General features: G+C 41.0%; 1 protein-coding gene across 7 annotated transcripts in view; it reads left to right on the top strand.

Annotated features, from left to right (window-relative positions):
• The window catches only part of FHAD1 (forkhead associated phosphopeptide binding domain 1), a 178,866-nt gene that overhangs the window by 93,514 nt on the left and 64,671 nt on the right, over nucleotides 1–20,681 (top strand). For all 7 annotated transcript variants that reach the window (XM_072608946.1, XM_072608943.1, XM_072608945.1 and 4 more), the window contains 3 exons: nucleotides 8,187–8,257; nucleotides 8,936–9,067; nucleotides 20,382–20,489. In XM_072608946.1, the coding sequence (XP_072465047.1) occupies nucleotides 8,187–8,257; nucleotides 8,936–9,067; nucleotides 20,382–20,489 (311 nt within the window). The remainder of the gene's footprint in view (nucleotides 1–8,186; nucleotides 8,258–8,935; nucleotides 9,068–20,381; nucleotides 20,490–20,681) is intronic.

A 20,681-nucleotide genomic window follows, 5' to 3' on the forward strand; every position in this document is an offset into this window, starting at 1 on the left:
GGGAGGGATTAGTCCTAAACAAAACAAATTCTAAAGATGAACAAAAGTATTTGCAGCCTTTTTAAGGTTGCAAAAATGGGAATCTGAGAGCATGAATGAACAACTTATGGTACATAAATGTGATGAAATATGATAAGTGTGATGGAATACTATTGTGCTGAACTCTTCTAGCATGATGGCCAACCAGGATTTCAGGGAACTAATGCTGAAACATGCCACCCATTTCCTGACAGCAGGTAGACTCAATGCAGAATGAAACAAGGCCAATGTGGAATTTGCTTTGACTATTATATCTTTATAATGGTAGAAAAAAGACATTATTAATATCGAATGACATAATACACATGAAGCATGTCAATGCTAGCTAATATTATTACCATAATAGCATTAAAGAGAGGCAATGTGGCAAACTGGATAGAGAACTGGCCTCACAGGTGAGCTCTTTCCCTTCAGAAGACACTTGGGAAAGAGATGGAGACTGGTGAAAAGTAAATTAATTATGGGAGGAGACTGAGGCAGTCTTGAAGTCCAGCTCCTAGGGATATTACCATCAAAGAGCAAGGAGTCAGAAAGTGAGCAATAGGCAGTCTCCTTATTTGTATCAAACATTTATTTTCTCCCTACTCCTATCTTCCCCTCTCCCCTGTCTCCCTCAAAAAAATCCTTGTAACAAATCAAAAAAAAAAATTCCCACATTGGCCACATCCAGAAATGTCTCATTCTGCATGGTTACCCCATCATCTCCAGGTCTGAACAGTCAATTTTCTAAGGTTCCTTCTAGCTTCAACGTCTTGTGTTGTAAGGGCCCATCTATCGCTGACATTCTCTTTTCTATGGGCCCCCCCAGTTCTGACATGCTATGTTCTAAGGCCCCTCCCAGCTCTAACTTTCTTCGTCCTAAGGTCCCTCACAGCTCTGACATTCTATGCTCTAAGATTACAGCTGGAACATTCAACGATCTAAGACCACCTTCCACATCTAATGTACTATGTCCTAAGGTCTCTTCTGGTGCTAGCGATATCTTTGGTCCCATGAAGTCTTATTGGGAAAGGGAAGGCCTTGGGGGCATGTTCTATACATTGCCTTTCTCTTGTCTCACTTTGTTTTTATGTCTAGATGGTTACTTTCCAGCCTGTGGTTTCCCTCATACTCTTGGAAGTCTCAAATCATCGTACTGGTTAGAGTGAATTCTCCTGAGCTTCCCCAAAGAAACCTAGTTTGAACTGAATCAGTTTGAATGAATTCTGTGCCAACCATCCCAGTAAAGAAAAGAGGGCTGATGCAGTCTTAACATTAAAGCATTAGAATTCCAGGAGTGTCAGGGTTATGAGAAACTGTATTTTCTTCTTATGATGGCTTAGCTCTTAGCTGGCATGAAAAAGAAGACCGAGGAGACAAGACATACCAGGCCAAGCTCAATGTGTCATTGCCCTCTATTCACACATTTCATCAGCCCGGAGAGAAGGAATGTTGATGCCAAATAAGATTTCTTCCCCAGGGTTGGAGAATATTATGCCCAAGACCCAAACAAACTAGGAAAGATAAATAACCAATATAGTGTCCTCTAGAATGACTAATAGTCCATTTTGGCTCAAACAAGGAGAAACTTCCCAGTAACATTGAACTGTTTCACAAAGGAACAGGGTACCTTGGGGAGGAGCAGGGACCCCCTCACTGGAACCCTTCAAGTAAAGGCTGAATGACCCTGTGTCAGGGATATGGGAGGTGGGGGGTGGGGGTTGCTTCTATCGTAAGTTAGACTAGATTACTAGAGCTCCTTACCTAGCCTCTAATTCCGCAGTCAGCCCCTCCAGAAGTGGCCGCTCCATCCTTGAATCTCTCAGGAAGCTCTGCTTAACCTTCCCCATGCACCTTAATGGAATCATCAAACTCAAAGGATGTCAAAGCTGGGCAGGACCTGAAGAATCATTTAGTTCAGCTCCCTCATTTTACAGATGAGAAAACTCAGGCCCAGAGAGAAGTGACTTTCCTAAGGTCACATAATAAATGAGGGATACAACTCCTATCTCATGATTCCCAGGTCAGGCTTTCTCCCCTTTACTACCAACATCGCTCAGAGTTATTGTGATACATATATATGTGTGTGTCTGTGTCTGTGTGTCTGTCTGTCCACATAAGTGTCTGTGTGTGTATGTATGTATATGTATATATACATATACACATAATATGAATATATGTGTGCATTACACATATGTATGTGCATGTATGCATATCTGTATATATACATACCTATATACATATGCCTATACATATATGCACATGTGTGTAAATAGTATTGATTATATGTATGTGTATGTGTATATGTATATGTATATACCAACACCTCCCCTGCAGTAGATTGGAAACTCCTTGTGGGTAGGAGCAGTGTCATTTTTTTTATCTTTGTGCCCCCAGCGCCTCGTATATACACTTAGAGCTTACTAAGCTTATTTTGAATTAAACTGAATTGATCAGGGGCTGACTCCTGTAATATACTTCCTTTATAGAAAGGGGCAGCAGAAAAATTCATCAGCACCAATAAACACTTATTGAGTTTCTACTGTGTGCAAGACCTTGTCCCAGCTTCTGGGGACACAAAGATATACCAAAACCCATTCATAGGAAACAGATCCTGTAGACACTTGGAGTAGACTCATGTAAAGTATTTATTTCCAACACAAAAAATCTTTAAGTAGCTGCTGGTCTCCCTTTTTAAACTTTATTTTCATTCAGAAAAAAATCTATTTCTTTCTCCTTCTGACATTCCCCAACTGAAAAAGAAAATCCTGAAAACAAATAATCACAAAACAAATTCTATATTGGTCAAGTCCAAAAAATACACATCTCGTTCTGCAGTCTGAGTATATCACCTTGCAGCAGGAGGTCTATAGCATCCCCCTTTTTCAATGCCCAATTAAGTCTCCTGATTCTCAAATGAGCCAGTGTTTGTAAAGGACTTCCATGGTGTCTGGTACATAGTAGGTGCTTAATAAATATTTTATTTCTTCCCACCCCCTCCCATCAGGCTTTGAGCTATCAGACACAGAGTCCATCTGATTGTAGGATCATGATATGCAGAGCTGGAAGGGACCCTCAGAAGCCATTTAGTGTAACTTCTCATATTACAGATGGGGAAACTGAGGCCTAGAGAGGTTGAGTGATTTGCCCAAGGTGACAGAGTTAGGATTCAGACCCAGGTCCTCTGAATCCAAATTCCAAAACTCATTCTAGTGTAGCGCAGGGCTGTCTCTGTCCCCATTTTGTATTTGAGAAAATTGAGACTTGTCAAGGGGAAGCCACTTGCCCCACCACGGTCACCCCGAGGGTTTTTGGCAGAATTGACTGGCACCAATCTCCCTGTTTCTACAAGGAGAAAACCTTGGAGAGAAACTACTCCAGCCTTCCTACCTGTTCATCCATCCCCTATTGAACATGGCCCAAGGTCCCCTGCTGGGAGGCATCAGCAATGCCAGTAGCCAGTCAGAGAAGGGGAAAAGGACTATAGCAGAGACAAGTCTGTTGAGGGTAGGCTGCCCATCCACTTTCTGGAACTCTGGGTCCTGAGGATGACCCAGGGTCACTCATGGAAGCTATGACCCCTGCCCTCCAGAAGCTTACTGCTAGTAGGGGAGACAGGGCTTGTACAAAGAAAAAGCCTGTAGGTCAGGGGTTCTCCTTTGAGATATGGTAAAGCCTATGGACTTCTCAATAGTTTTTAATTTAATTTTTAAATTTATTATTTTATATTTATAGAAAATATAAAATTATTTAATATAAAATGTATAATTATTTGTAAAGCATACAATATTATTTGTTAATTGAAGGAAAGTCAATTTCAGTTAGGAGTTAATGAAAATTTAAAGGTAATTTTAAAAAAATCAGTCAAGTTCATGGCTCCTTTGAAATCTGGTCTGTGAACCCCAGGTTATGCATCCCTGCTCTAGGTGATACTTTTCCACTGTGTCCTACAGAAGTCAAGATAATGGAGTTGGTGCCATGGGAGCAGGTGATCCTATGCGGAGAAGCCATGGGGAGGTAGATTTGGGCTCCAGATAAGAAAGAGTCTCCTAATAGTGCTAACAGTGGAAGGAGATACCTCAATAAGTGGTGAGCTCCCCATCACTGGAGGTGACTGCCACTTGCCAGTAACCCTAAGTTGAGGTCAAAGTGGCAGAGCCCTTCCTCTCCTTTATGTCCACTAAATAGATCTATTGCCAAACCCCAAACACCACTCCCTTCTCAAGCAGGTTTGGAAAGCCCAAAAGATCTCTGCCATTCACTGGACTAACTCTGTGACTTTAGTGCCTTCCCACCTCTGACATTTTGTGTTCTAAGATCTTTCCCATCCCTGACATTCTGTGTTCTAAGGGCCCTCCCAGCTCTGACATTCTGTGTTCTAAGGCCCCTCCCAGCCATGACATTCTGTGTTCTAAGGCCCCTCCCAGCCTTGACATTCTCTGCTCTAAGACCCTTCTCTTGCCCTTCTGTTCCTCCCTGTCATAATGGCATCTGACTTTATGAGACTAATTCCAAATCCAGAACAACAAGATATATCTTGATTTGTGGTCTGTGCATCAGCTCTGGACGTTAGGTGGTGTCACCAGAGCTACCCATTAGACACAACACTTTCAGGTTGGCAGGTTCAAGTCGGCATTTCCTCATTCTCTCTTAACAGTAGGAACTACAGCATCCACATATTCATTTTACAGAGGGGGAAACTGAGGCTCAAAGATCATAAGAAACGTCTTGCCCACAGTCAGACAATCGGGAAGCATCAAAGGTGGGATTTGGACCCAGTTCCCTCCAGCCTCTAAGGTTAGCATCCTTTTCTCTAACCTGCTCCGCCTCTATTGGGTCTTTACTCCATGGATTCTGCTAGCGAAGGTCCGGGCTGTGAAGGTTTTCATGCTCAGTGTAGCTGTAATAATGGACAGTGCCCGGTGGCTAGAAGAGGGAAGCTTAGAATTGAGTTATGTGTCAATGCTAGACGTAGCCCAAGGCCTTCGTTGATGAACAAAGAATTTTTTCTTTATCATTTCAATTTATTCCCTTCAATAACTCATTTGTCACTGCCCTCTGACACAGACATTGTCACACAGACACTCGTGCCCAGCATCCAGCACAAATTTCTGCCTCTTTAGGGCAGAGGCTCTTCTGTGGGATAGCACGGGATTGCCCAGACTGGATGTGTGGCTGCTGCTTCTGAGATTTCCTCACACGTGTCCCAACCTCCCTTCCTCCATGGCCACAAAGACCAATCTCTGGCCCTTGGACCCTTACTATTGTCAACATTCTCTGTTCCTACTCCCCGGTTCAAGTGTGGCTGAAGTGTGTGGCATGGTGGATAGTATCCTGGATCTGAAGTAAGGAAGACCTGAGTTCAAATCCTCCCTATTATGTCATTTCTTGCTGAATGAACTTAGAAAAGTCACTTCACCTCTCTGGGCCTCAGTTTCCTTATCTGTAGAATGAAAGTGTTGAACTAGCTGTCCTCTGAGGTCCCTTCCAGCTTTAAATCTATGAGACGTACAAGGTCAGAAGAGAGAGAATGCACCCCTCGCAGGATGTACGAACATCAGCTTCCCCTTCCTGCTACTTAGCAATGGAGCTAGCCCCCCTGGGGCCTTCCCTGATAACTGCAGGCCATGCTTAGATCTCTCTGTGAACTTGGCTTATTTATTTTCTTTTCATAAATTTTATTTATCTATTCATTTGTTTATTTTTAGCATTCTTTTTTTTATATTTTGAGTTCCAAATTCTCTCTCTCCCTCTAGCCTCTCTCTGACCCATTTCTTCATTTGTTCATTCATGTTAAAGGCACCAAAGTGTAGTGAATTGAGACAAGAAAGAGCCAAGTTCAAGTCTGATCTCTGATATCTCCTGACTGTGTGATCCTGAGACAATCACTTGATCCCTCAGTGCCCCCCCCCCCCAAAAATCTGAGACAAGATTCTCAAAGAGGAGAAATCCTTGAACAAGGATTGATCTGCTTTGCCAGAGGGAGGTTTTTCAGGGGGAGTTTTCAGGAATGACAAAGTCACAGGTCTATCTCAATAGTCAGCTGATAGGGTGGAGGAGATAGGACAACAACCATTAAGAGCCTACTATGTGCCAGGCTCTGTGTTAACACTGGAGATACAAAATAAGGCAAAAGACAATCTCTGCGCTCAAGGAGCTCACAGTCTCAATGCTTCATAATGAGTATAGTGCTTAATAAGTGGTTTTCTTCTTTCACTCATTGTGTTGTCTAATTATTCAGTACGTAGCAAATTTACTAAAATATATGATTTCCACTACGTAGAGAGGAGCTTAGTGCTTTTTGTTATCAACATTTTTGAACATTTTAAAAATTAATATTTTCCATTTAAAAGGATCTTTTGTCCCTCTCAATTACCCCTTCTCTACTAAACAAAACAAGAAAAAACACTTGCAACGGATATCCGTGGTCAAGCAAAACAAATTTCGATGCTGGTCACATCCAAAACTTTAGGTCTCATTCTGTGTCCGAAGTCTGTCAGCTCTCTGTCAGGAGGTGGTCTCCTAGAATCATGTGGATCATTGGATCAAACAGCAGCCTTGCTATTCGCCTTTACAATGTTGTTTTGTAGACGTTGTCCTGCTTTCTTCACTCTGCATCTGTTTGTATAAGTCTTCCCAGGTTTCTGTGAAACTATCCCTTTCATCATTTCTCATGGTGCTATCCATTACAGTCATATACCATCATTTTTCCAGCCGTTCCCCAAGCGATGGGTACCTCTTTTGTTTCCAGTTCTTTACCAATACAAATATATATATATGTGTATTATATATATTTATATGCATATATACTTGTATATATATATATATGATTTGCTATCAATGGTTTTACACAAACCATCACTCTTTCTGATTCACCCCCACTGCCTTCATCGTCAGATGAATGACGTAGAAACTAAATTAAATGAAGGAGTTTGTGGTGCAGGGGTGAAGGCTGAACTTGAGTCCTGGTGACCTGAGCTGGAATAAATGTCAGATCTAGAATCATAACCTAGACATGTAGGGGAAAGGGATGTCAGAAAGTCATCCATTCCAACCTTCACTATGCCTCATCCCATTTTGTACTTGCAGAAATTGAGGCCCAGGGAGATGAAGTGATTTGACTTGCCCTGGGTGGCTAAGAAAGTGACAGAGATGTTGGAGACTCAGTCTTCTGATCTCTATTTCTGTGTTTGTTCCACTGGGCCATTGCCAAGTAATGGAGAGCACCCAGTTGGAGGTAGTATGTCCTATCTACCTGTGACTTACCTGTACTCAGCTTATAGGATATTCATATTTCATTTTCTTAAACTCAATAGTAAGCTAACTCAATGGGGTCAAAATAAGTTTCATAATTGTGTCTCCTCAACAGGGGGAGGTTCCAGAAATCTGTGGTGATACTGAGGATGTAGACGTGACAGTAATTCTAAAATATTCTGCACTAGAGATACAAGCCCTGACCTCCCCTGAAATTCATGGAGTGCAGCTCTGATGTTTTGTGATTGAAGGACCCTCCCACCTGTGACATTCTGTGTTCTCAGGGCCTTCCTAAATGTGATACTCTATGTTGTAAGGGCTCTCCCATCCCTGACATTCTGTGTTCTAAGGACCCTCCCAGCTCTGACACTCTATGTTCTAAGGCTCCTTCCAGCTTTGGTGTTCTATATTTTAAGGTCCTTCCCCACTGTGACATTTTCTGATCTGAGGACCCTCCTAGCTGTGACAGTCTATATATTCTACATTCCCTTCTAGAGCTAGTATATTCTCTGTTCTAAGGTCCCTTCTGTCTCTGACATTCTGTCTAGTAAAGAGAACCAAGCTTAGCTAAGTCCCAGGGAGGAGCATGCTTGAGAAGGCTCTGCAATAGGGGTACAAGCTCTGGCCAGGTTCTACTTCCCCTGAAAGCCATTAAATGCAGCTCTGATATTTTGTGATCAAAGTGCCCTCCCAACTGTCATATTTTATGTTCTAAGAGCAACCCTTGGAGACTACAAAATTCAGAGGGAGGTGCTGATCTTCACTGGTAGACAGATTTTCCTCATCTTGGAGTTCCCTAAATCAATGAAATCAAAGGCGCGCGCGCACACACACACGTAAAGTTATTAGGCCCTCTGTTGAGAAATCCCCCTGAAAATCCATGATACTAATTATCTTTTTATATCTTCTTTAAGGATTATCCTTGTACTTAAGTAAATTTCTGGAAAATCATAAGAAAATTGTGAAAAGGAACCAGGAACTCCAGGTAATGCTGCACTTTTGTTTCATTTTAATTAATTTTATTTTCATTTTAACTCATTCATTTTAATTCATTTTGGATGGTACTTAGCATTGGTACAACCCTTTGGATGCTTGGAGCTTTTTGATGGCTTAGCTAGTGAAGCTACCCCCTCGCATAAGGAGTAGGAATTAAAAATAAGTCTCACTCTCTCTTCTCTTTATCTCTCTCATACACATACTCTTTCTCTCCCTTCCTCTCCCTCCCCCATTAATTTTCTCCCTTCTCTCTCACATACATGTATAGACACACACATATACACATATACATGCATTCTCTTTCACACACATTCTTTCATACACATACTTTGTCTCTCACACAACCTCTCACACACACATTCTCACATACTACACGCATACAAACATATACATACATACATATATTCTCTCACACACTCTTCCACACACATTTTCTCTCATACACACATTCTCACACACTCTCACTCTCTCATACACACACACACACACACACACACACACACACACACACACAATCACTAACAAAGCCAGAAATCAGTCCCTCTGTGTTAGTTACACAGTGGGAACCTCAGCTTGACCCCTGCCACAATTTGCTTTATAGTCTGCCTGGGATGTGGTGGTCCTTCCACCACTGCCCATGACCTGTGCCAGCCTCATTCTCCTTCAGGCCAAGCTTGACAGCCTACAGGATGCTCACCATTCCCTACTGCAGAAGATGCAAGAACAAGCCTTGGAGCATAAGAGACAAATAAAGGAACAGATCAAGCAGCTGCAGGAGAAACAAGAAGAGGAAAACCAGGTAAAGTCATTTCTTTATTGTTATTTTTCTTATCCCTTTTGACCAACTTGGCTGAGAGCTCTTCCTCTCTTTAACCCCGGATACGTACTTAGGTGAAAAATCTCTGGTGCACTTTGATCTGATGCTGTGGTCACTGAGGAGACTGAACTGGACTGGGAGCTCCTTAGGGCAGGGGCTTCCTTTTGCCTTTTTTTGTATCTTCTGCACTTAGCATGGTGCCTGGCACATGGTAGGTGCTTAATCAATGTTAATTGATTGTGTTCAAGGGTTCTTAAACCATTGATTCTGGCGCTGAGAGCTGGGAGGGACCCTGGACAACATAGAGTCCAGTCCCTTCACTTTACAGGGGAAGAAGCCAACACCCAGAGAGGGAACTCTACTTGTCCAAGGGCAAACAGGCAACTAAGTGGTACAGACAGATCAGATTCCAAGTCCAATCCTCTCTCTACTGTCTCCTAGCATAAGAAGTCAAGAAAAACAGGTGAAGGGAAAGGGTGATCCTGATGGCACTTGGGCAACTGAATCTCAAAAACAGAGCTAGGCAGAACTTTAAAGTTCATCCAGTGCAATCTTTCAGTGGATAGAGCACTGGACCTGGAGTCAGGAAGGAGTTGAGTTGAAATCCAGCCTCAGATACTTAATAGCTATGTGATCCCCAAGCAGGTCACTTAACCTCTGTTTCCCTCAGTTTCCTCATCTGTAAAATGGGGATGACAGCACCTACCTCACAGGGTTGTTGAGAGGATCAAATGAGACCATCGTAATGCACTTTGTAAAGTACAAAGTACATTGTGAAGTATGATGCTTGGCACACAGTAAAAGATCTAGAGGTATAGATAGATATAGATCTGTGAATATATATTAGTTATTATTAATATTATCACAGCACTTTACGAAACTCAGGCTCTATATAAATGCTAGCTATCCCTGTTATTTATCAATATTATTGTCATTGTTATTTTTATACATGAGGAAGCTACAATGTGGTAAAAGACCATGAGATTTTGAGCTGAGAGTTCATCTGATCCAATTTCCTCTCTTTCCCGAATAAGAAACCGAGACCCACAGAAGTTAGGAGATATCTTTGGTGCTGCGCAGGTCGTAACAAAGTCAGGGTTCTAATTCAGGTCTTCTGATGAAAAATCCAGTTTATATTAATAATAATAATAGCTTTATAATTATTATCTCATCTGATCCTCACAACACCCTGGGAGGTAGGTGCTGGTATTATCATCCCTGTTTTACAGATGAGGAAACTGAGGCAGACTGAGGTGACATGACTCATCCAGGGTTATAGAGATAGTAAGGGCCTGAGGCAGGATTTGAACTCAGGTCTTCCTGACTCAGGTCCAGCCCTCTATCCACTGAGCCACCTAAGCTGCCCCATAATACCATTACATAGATCGTGTGCAATAAGAATACCAAAATAGATTATACCCTTTGACCTGCTGATCCCACTACTAGAAATTTATCGTTAAAAAAAACTCATGAATCTTTTTATACCTTCCTCTATTCCACATAGTCTGGGATCCAGTGACACTGGCCTCCTTGCTCTTCCTCAATCTCTCAGTTCTGAGCATTTTTACTGGCGGCCTCCATGTCTGGAATTTTCTCCCTCCTCATCTCTGATTCCTGGCTTCTCCAAGTCCCTGCTAACGTCCCATCTTCTGCAATGAGCATTTCCTGATCCTCCTCACTGCCCCCTCCCATTTATTATCTCCTATTTATCCAGTTGGTATCTTGTTTCTACGCAGTTATTTGAATGTTATACTGTGAACTCCTGGAGGGCAGGCACATTTTGGCCTTTCTTTGTATCCACGCTAAATGAACAATGCCCAGTGAACAGTAGGCATTTAATAAATTCTTCTTGACTTGATTACAAAAAAAGAAAAGCATCCATCTGCATGGAAACATTCAATTTCACTTTATGATATGATTCAATTTCAACTTTATGACAGCAAAAACAAAAACCTGGAAACATTTTATCAGGTGCAATAGTTCTCTGGAAGAGTATTAGCTCTGGAAATGGAGCATATATATCCCATTTCTGACACTTATTTGCTATATGACTGTGAGCAAGTTATCTAACCTCCATGGGTCTCAGTTTCTCCATGTTAAGGGAGGGAGTGGAACCACATGCTCTCTGAGGTCCCTTAAGTCCCTTGGTCTATGATCCCATGTCCAGGAAGTGTTGGACAAACTACGTAGTTATAGGCAGTAATTATACATTCATATAGAATACCATAATTTATATTATAGTAATAGAACAGAATTTTTGGTGCCATAATAATTAAGAATAATAGGAAATATTTTTTAAATTTATTTTTAACACAGTTTATAACAGATAAAGCAATTCAAACTTTTGGTCAGGTGATACATCTTTTTAAAGCATTTACAATTTGGACCACAAAAGAATTTTTTTTTTTTTACATTAACCAACTGAGACACAGATAATATTCATGTTGCTAACTTCACAAGCTCTTGACCTAATTGTCTCCACGGTATTACTAAGAATTAAAGGACCCTAACTTATTGTTGTTGCTCTAAAGTCGAATGCCTAATAGCTTCATTTTAGACTTAACCTCAGATGTTCCCCTACCAATAATCTATAATTGAATGGATCTGGTATTAAGCTTACAAACTTTTTGACTATAGGAAATTGCCACCAAGAGTAGGGACATTGCACGGATACACTATCTCCCCAACTTCATGTCAATTCTAGGCAGGATTAGATTGTCCACTTGCATTCAGCCAGGCTTAAAGTCTGCCAGGTGTCAGTGGGGAAACTGAGTCAGGAGAATCCCACCTCAGCCCATGCTGAACAGCCGCTCTCCCACCCTTCCCTTGAGATCACCTATGCAGTTCATACCAGCATCTTGTCAGCTTACTGGCATCATGTATTGGAGGCTCAGATCGCCTTTCTTGCTACCCATACCTGGAGTTAGACTCAGAAGAACAGTCACATAATAGTCCCATAGCATCCGAAAATGGCAAGTTCCAATAACCAGGTTTCAAATATGATTATAGTTTCACTTTGGCTAAGGAACATCTTTTAGGCAAGTCTTAAGTGGCTTACATGTCTTTCTATACATGTTCTACTTCCTGATTAAATGGCAATCATAAAATCAAATTTACCATTAAAACCTTTACTTTTCCATCAATGCCAAATTTTACCCAACGTTACCTTCCTCTAGGAAATTTAAACTGAAATTCTTTTCTCCAAACTAAAGATGGCATTGATTTATTCTCAGTAATTAATTCAGTCTATTGTTTTAATACTAATTGCTTTTACCTCACTTTGTAACATGTTCAATTTTTCTCCCCATCACTCCCCTCCCCCCCGCTTCTTAATATCTTCATTCTGATTACTCCTTCCCTCAATGTACCCTCCCCTCCATCACCCTCCATCCCTCTCCTATCCCTATCTTCTCTCTTGCAGGGCAAGATAAATTTCCATACCCCAATCCCTGTAGTTCTTATTTCCCGATTATATGCAATAAAAATTCTCAACATTCGTTTCTAACACTTTGAATTCCAACTTCTCTCCCCACCCCCACCCCCACCCCCCCCCACCCCACCCCCCCCACCCCCCCCCGCTCCCCAGCCCCACTGAGATGGAAAGCAATTCAATACAGACTAAATATGTGTTGTTTTGCAAAAGACTTCCATAGTAATCATGTTGTGTAATACTAATTATATTGCCCTCTGATCTACCCTATGCCCCCTTATTTTCCCCCCCTACAATTGACCTTGTCCCTTTTCGAAAGTGTTTATTTCTAGTGACTCCCTTCTCCTATTTGTCCTCCCTTCTAATATTCCCCTCGCTCCACTTGTCACCTTCTCTCCTACTTTCCTGAGGTGTATAGAAATTTTCATATCAAATTTAGTGAGCATGTTATTCCCTCCTTCAGGCATACATGGGGAGAGTAGCTTTATTTTTCCCCCTCTCCCCTTCTCCCTAATCTCCTCCATTGAATAAGATTTTTCTTATTTCTTTTATGAGTTATAGCCTGCCCCATTCCATTTCTCCCTTTCTCTTCCTCCTTCACCCCTTAATTTTTATTTTATTTTATTTGTGTGTGTGTGGGTGGATATCATCTCTTCTGATATAACACACCCTATACTCTCTATCTATCTATGTGTATATGTGTGTGTATGTACAGCCTCTCCAACTACCCAAATACTGAGAAAAGATTCAAGGGTTAAAAATATTTTCTTTCCATGTAGTAATGTAAACAGTTCAGCTTTAGAGAGTTTTTTATGATTTTTAATTTCTGTTTACCTTTTCATGCTTCTCTTGATTCTAGTCTTAGGAAGTCAAATTTTTAAATACAGATCTGGTCTTTTCCTCAACATGAAATCTTGAAAGTCATGTATATCACTGAATGACTATTTTTTCCCTTGAAGTATTATATTCAGATTTGCTGGGTAGGTGATTCTTGGTTTCAATCCCAGTTCCTTTGACTTCTGAAATATCCCACTCCAAGCCCTTGGATCGCTTAATGTTGAAGCTGCCAGATCCTGTGCTATCCTGATTGTATTTCCACAGTACTTAAATTGTCTCTTTCTAGCTGCTTCGGTATTCTTTCCTTGATCTGGGAACTCTGAAATTTGGTCACAATATTCCCAGGAGTTTCTCTGTTCAGGTTTCTTTTGGGAAGTGATCGATGAATTCTTTCAATATCCATTTTGCCCTCTGATTCCATAGCATCAGGGGAGTTTTCCTTGATAATTTCATGGAAGATAATGTCTAGGCTCTTTTTTTGATCATGGCTGTCAGGTAGTCCAATAATTTTTAAATTATTTCTCCTGGATCTATTTTCCACGTCAGTTGTTTTTCCAATTAGTTGTTTCACCTTATCTTCTATTTTCAAATTTTTGGTTTTGTTTACTAACTTCTTGGTTTAACTCATAGTCATTCATTTCCCTGGCCTCAGTTCTCTCTTTCAGTGAATTATTTTATTCAGTGAGTTTTTGAACCTTCTCCTCCATTTGGCTAATTCTGTTTTTTAAAACCTCCTTCTCCTCATTGGCTTTTTGGAAATCTTTTTACAATTGAGTTAGCCTCTTTTTAAAGCTGTTATTTTCCTCATCATTTTTTTGGTTCTCCTTTAGTAAGCTGCTAAATTTTTTTTTAAGGTCTTCTATTGCCTGAACCCATTTTAAGTTCCCTTTGGGGGCAGAGGCCTTGACTTCCTCTGACAGTATGCCTTGTTCTTCCTCATCTGAAAGGATGGGGGGAGACACCTGTTCCCCAAGAAAGTAACCTTCTATGGTCTTATTTTTTTTTCCTTTTCTGGGCATTTTCCCAGCCAGTTACTTGACTTCTGAGTTTCCTCTCCACAATCACCTCGCCTCTGTTCAGCCCAGCCAGCTGAGATTCAAATGCTGTTCCCAGGCCTCAGGGGCTTTCAGCAGCATTGCTATTCAGTGTGAGATTAAGATCAGCTGCTCAGGTTGGGGCAGGGCTTAGTTCCCTCAGGGGGTTTACACGGAGACCTTCAATAATGGATTCGGGCCACTGCCTGCTTTGGGAGCCCCTGTCCACTGCTGCCTTCACTGCTGCCTTCCAAGGGGGCTTGAGTTATGGGGACACCCTGCTCCCCTCTCGGTCAGCTGAAAAGACTCTTTCACTAACCTTTGGCACCTGTGGGTTGAGGGACCTGCACTGCTGCTGGAGATTCTGTCCCTGAAACCTGCTCAGATCTCCTCCTCTTGGTGCCGTGTGGCCAAGGCAGGGCTTGGAAATATTTTTTAAAAAACATGTAAGAAGTGATGTAAAGCCTATGGATGGAAAAGTTCATAACCAAACAAAGGACAGAGAGAATCACAGAAGATGAAAAAAAACAATTTTGATTATATAAAGTCAAAAAGATTTTTTTCAAACAAAACCAATGTGGAAGGGAAAGAGTTAAGTGGGGGAGGGAGGAAGCTTTGCAGCAGCAAGAGTGATTCCCCAGTAAATAAATGATAAAATGATAAGAACAGGCAGTTTTCAAAGGAAAAAAGCAACCAATGGCCATTAAAAAAAAATACTCTGAACCACTAACACAAAAATGCACGTTAAAACTCCTAGGTGACTGCTCACACACATTAGAATGGAAAAAATGACAGAGGGAAAGTGACAATCACTCTAGGACTGTGGACAAATGGGTATAAGACACTGGTGGTGTAGCCATAAATTGGAATGGCCATTCTGGAAAGCATCTTGGAGCTATGTCCAAGAAGTCACTAAATCATGCATACCCTTAGACCCAGGGATGCCATTGCTAGCTCTATGCTGCAAAGGGATCAAAGATGGAGGTAGTGTCTGCTGATATATGCTGTCCTTTCACCACCTCAAAAAAAATTTTTTTAATAAACTAAACCTAGGGGGGCTAAACCAAGATGGCAGAATAGAAAGACAGACTTGCTCTAGTTCTCCCCCCATATCCCATAAAATACTTGTAAAAAATGACGCTAAACAAATTCTAGAGCAGCAGAAGCCATGAAACGAGTGGCTTGACTGAAAGAGATTTCCAGCCCAAGACAGCCTGGAAGGCTAACAGGAAAGGTCTATCACACCAGCTTGGAGTGTAGCCCAGCCTTGGCCATGCTGCATGGCATGGACAGGACTGGAGCTGGCTTCAAGGCATGGAATCATAGGTAGCAGCTGTGGTTCCCAGATTTCTCAACCCACAAATGCCAAAGACAGCTTCAAAGGTCAGTGAGAAACTCTTTCACTTGGGTAAGAGGGGTGTGAGGTCTGACCCCAGCCCTAGGGTGGAAGCAGCCACTGTGGCAGCAGCGTCCACTTTTAGAGCCCTAAAGATGCTGGGGGAATCAAGCAGCAGATCTGGGTCTTACTCCTGAGTGGCATTCCTAAGGTGAGGAAGAGCACTGGCATGGTGGAACTGGTGGAGGCTCTGGAGAGGGAATTTTACTCACAGATCCTGGGCAGAAAAGAGAGCTTGTGGTTGTTCACAGACCACAGCACAGGCCAGGAGGTGAGTTTAGCCATGATTGTGCTACCTTGGAAGAACTGAGAACTTACAGGTCCCTAGACTATACCCTCCACTTGACAAAGGACTCAAAAGTCAAGTAACTGGCTGAGAAAATGCCCCAAAAATGGAAAAAAATAAGACTATAGAAGGTTACTTTCTTGGTAAAAAGGTATTTTCTTCCATCCTTTTGAATGAGGAAGATCAAAGCATGCCATCAGAGGAAGACATAAAAGTCAAGGCTTCTACATCCAAAACCTCCAAAAAAAAATATGCATTGATCTCAGAACATGGAAGAGCTCAAAAAGGATTTTGAAAATCAATTAAGAGAGGATGGAGGAAAAAAATGGGAAGAGAAATGAGAACGATGTAAGAAAATCATGAAAAGCAAATCAACAGCTTGCTAAAGGAGATCCAAAAAGGATGCTAAAGAAAATAACACCTTTAAAATAGACTAACCCAAATGACAAAAGAGATCCAAAAAGTCAATGAGAAGAAGAATACTTTAAGAAGCAGAATTAGTCAAATGGAAAAGGAGGTTCAAAAGCTCACTGGGGAAAATAATTCTTTAAAAATTAGAATGAAGCAGATGGAAGCTAACGGCTTTACGAGTAACCAAGAAAATATAAAACAAAACCAAAAGAATGAAAAAATAGAAGACAATGTGAAGTATCAACTGACCTGGAAAATAGATACAGGAGAGATAATTTTAAAATTATTGGTCTACCTGAAAACCATGATCAAAAAAAGAGCCTAGACATCATCTTTCAAGAAATTATCAAGGAAAACTGCCCTGATATTCTAGAACCAGAGGATGAAACAGAAATGGAAAGAATTCACCAATCACTTCCTGAAAGAGATCCCAAAAGGAAAACTTCTAGGAATATTGTAGCCAAATTCCAGAGTTCCCAGGTGAAGGAGAAAATATTATAAGCAGCCAGAAAGAAACGATTCAAGTATTGTGGAAATACAATCAAGATAACACAGGATTTAGCAGCTTCTATACTAAGGGATCAAAGGGCTTGGAATATGATATTCCAGAGGTCAAAGGAGATAGGATTAAAACCAAGAATCACCTACCCAGCCAAACTGAGTATAATACTTCAGGGGAAAAAATGGGATTTCCATGAAACAAAGGACTTCCAAGCATTCTTGTTGAAAAGACCAGAGCTGAATAGAAAATTTGACTTTCAAATACTACAGTCAAGAGAAACATAAAAAGGTAAACAGGAAAGAGCAGGCTTAAGGAACTCATTAAAGTTGAACTGTTTACATTCCTACATAGAAACATGTTATTTGTAATTCATGAGACATTTTTCAGTATTTCAGTATTAGAGTACTTAGAGGGAATATATAAATATATATATATATATATATATATATGTAGGTATGTATGGGTATGTATGTATAGGTATATTATACATATGTAGGTATGTATATGTACATGTGTGTATGTATGTATGTATATGTATATATATACATATATATAGATAGAGGGCACAAGGTGAGCTGAATGTGAAGGGAGAATACCTAAAATAAAATAAAGTTTACTGTTGAATGGAATCTACTAGGAGTAAGACAAAGGGAAGGGTAGAATGTAGCAAATCATCTCACATACAAGAGGGAAGAAAGAGCTTCTACAATGGAGTGGAAGAGGGAGGAGATGAACGGAAATAATAGAGCCTTACTCTCATGGGATTTGGCTTAAGGAGGGAATAACACACACTCAATTAGATATGGAAATCTATTTTACCCTGCAGGAAGGCAAGGACAAAGGGGATAGGAGAAGGAAGATTATAGAAGGGACAGCAAATTGGGGGAAGAAATAATCAGAAGCAAACACTATTGTGGGAGGACAGATCAAGGGAGAGAATGGAATAAATGAAGGGCAGGATAAGACAGAGGAAAATGTGGTTAGTCTTTTACAACATAACTACTATGAAAGTGCTTTGCATTGTTACACATGTATGACCTATATTGAATTGCTTGTTTCCTCAGTGAAGGTAGGTGGGGAGGGAGGGAGAGAATATGAAACTCAAAGCCTTAAGAATGAATGTTAAAAATTGTTTTAACATGCAGCTGAAAATTAAGCTGTACAGGCAATGGGGTATAGAAATTTATTTTGCCCTGCAGGAAAATAGAGAGGAAGGGGGATGGAGGAAGGGTGGGGAATAAAAGGGAGGATATACTGGAGGAAGGGGTGGATGGGGGTGCATGCTGTCCTGCGGTGGGAGTGGGGAGAAAATTTAGAATTCAAATTCTTGTGGAAGTGAATGTTAAGAACTGAAAAATAAATAAATTATATATTAAAAAGAAACGAAATGAAACCTAGGGAATAAACACATTTCACTTCATTTTTTAAAAAGTGGTAAAAAGCAAGATCCCAGGCTGGATTGTATATATAACAACCACAATTACATGCTTTTAAAAGAAAAAAAAAGAAAGCTATTGAAAGTGTAGCTGTGGAACTCTAGCCCTCCTTGGAATGGCCAAGGCATGGTTCTATGTATTCTGATTCACAGAATCATAAAATCACAGCTCTAGATCAGAAGGGGCCTTAGAAGCCATCTAATCTAACTTCATCTTTTTACAGATGAGAAACGTGAGTTCTAGAAAAGTTAAGTGACTTTCCTAAGGTCCCACAAATAGCTTCTGCTTTGCTCAAAGCAAAAGGCATTATATCAGATTTGGGTGGGGGGGGAGGCATATGTTTACTTGATTGTCCTTGCTCAAAATACTTTAGTTTAGAATAAAATATTTAGGGGAAAAACAGCCACTGGAGTCTTTTTCAGATGAAATGCAATCCCACCACATCTTCGCAGTCTAAGCATGATTCTTTGTGACCCCATTTGGGGTTAGCCATACCCTTCTCCAAATCATTTTACAGATAAGGAAATCGAAGCATATGGGGTTAAGTGATAAGATTATACAACTAGTAAGTGTTGGAGGCTGGATTTGAACTCAGGTCACCCTGACTCCAGGGTTGGCCCTCTATCCACTATGGCGCCACCTAGTAGCCACCTGGAGGAATCCCCATTCTCTTACAGATCAAAATCTTCTAAGTGACCTAAGACACTAAAAAGGCTTTAAGCATACCGAAAAGTCCTCATCAGAAAAATCACAAAACCTTCTTTCTCCTTTAATTAAACCTGTTTTTCTGTGAGCCTCAGCATTGCAGCCGGGAGTTGGGGGGGGAGGGGGAAGGGAAGGGGAGGCGGGAATTTCAGCTGTTCTTTATTCAACTTAATTGTATTTTTTGGTTCAATTTTGAGTAAAACTGCAGAATTATTACTCACCCCAATGTACGGTATCTTAACCACATAATAGGTCCACTAGGCTTCTTGTGAGCTAGCCTGGGAAGCTAGCCACCATTTATAGCATTGTTTCAGTGGTAAAAAAAAAACAAAAACAAAAAAAAAAGGTGTTCTCAGAGCCAAACAACTCACATATTAACCAAGTATAGAAACACGAGCCAGGAATAAGTGAGATTGGCCTGGAATCACTTCGTCCAGCGCCTTGCTGTGAGTGAATGGAAACACCTTCACTGGTTTTCCCTGCTTGGTACCCACCTCCCACATTGGTAGACTCTCAAATATTTTTCCTGTTATTCACTGTGGTGATTCCCACATTTTAATGGCTCTATTAAGCAACTTGACCTGAATACATTCACTGGCAAGTTGCCTTCTTAATTAGGAATGGTTCAGACAAGAATTTCCAGCATTCTTTTTCATAAACAAAGCTGGGCAGGCACCTGGGAGACTTTGCTCCCCTTTCTAAGAATAAGTATGATCATGATTTAGGAAGCATTGTATTCCAGATAAAACCCTGTTCTGGAAGTCCAAAGATACTGGGTTCTAGTCCTGTCTTGTCTGTCTGTATGTGTTTTTGAGATTGAGCAAGGCTGCTGAATCTCCATGGGCCTCAGTGACTACCCTTTATCAAATGAGGGGTTGGATCTGATGACCCCTGAGGTCTCTTAAAATCTAATATTCAGCGTTCTAGTATCCTATATTCTGATATTTATTAGACCTTTAAGGTTCTAAGGACCCTTCCAGCTTTATTATTTATTTTTTCAGTTTCTCCCAATTACGACATTCTAAGTTCTAAGGTCCCCTCACCACATTTACATCCTAATATTCTATGTCCCAAGGTCCGTATAATATTCTATGTTCTAACATTTGGTGTTCTAAGGCCTCTCCCAGCTCTGACATTCCCTGTTCTAAGGCCCTCCCAGTTCAGACACTTATGACCATCACTCACTTTCTCCCTACTATCCTTACCCTGTTTTTCCCTGGATATGTCACACACAGTAAAGGCTCCTGGTTGACTTTCAGGTTTGGAAGAACAATGTGACCCAAGAAAAAAACGAAGCAAAAGCCGCTGTGGAAGAAGAGAAGAAAAAAGTCCAAGATCTTGAAAACCACTTAAGGAAACTGCAAAAGGTGAGAGCCTGAGGGCGTGGGTGCTAAACCTGCAGCAGCCAGAAGCCTGCCCAAGCCACTCCAGGCCACCAGATTCTGTGTGGGATAAAAGAGTGGTGCTTCAGACACAGGACGGACGGCTTCGCAGAGGAAGGGCTAGCCTGGACATCGGGTCATTCAGGATTAAATCTATTCTCTAACGTGGAAGTGCTG

Source organism: Notamacropus eugenii, chromosome 5 (genome assembly GCF_028372415.1).
Source record: "Notamacropus eugenii isolate mMacEug1 chromosome 5, mMacEug1.pri_v2, whole genome shotgun sequence".
Classification (NCBI taxonomy): Eukaryota; Metazoa; Chordata; class Mammalia; order Diprotodontia; family Macropodidae; genus Notamacropus; species Notamacropus eugenii.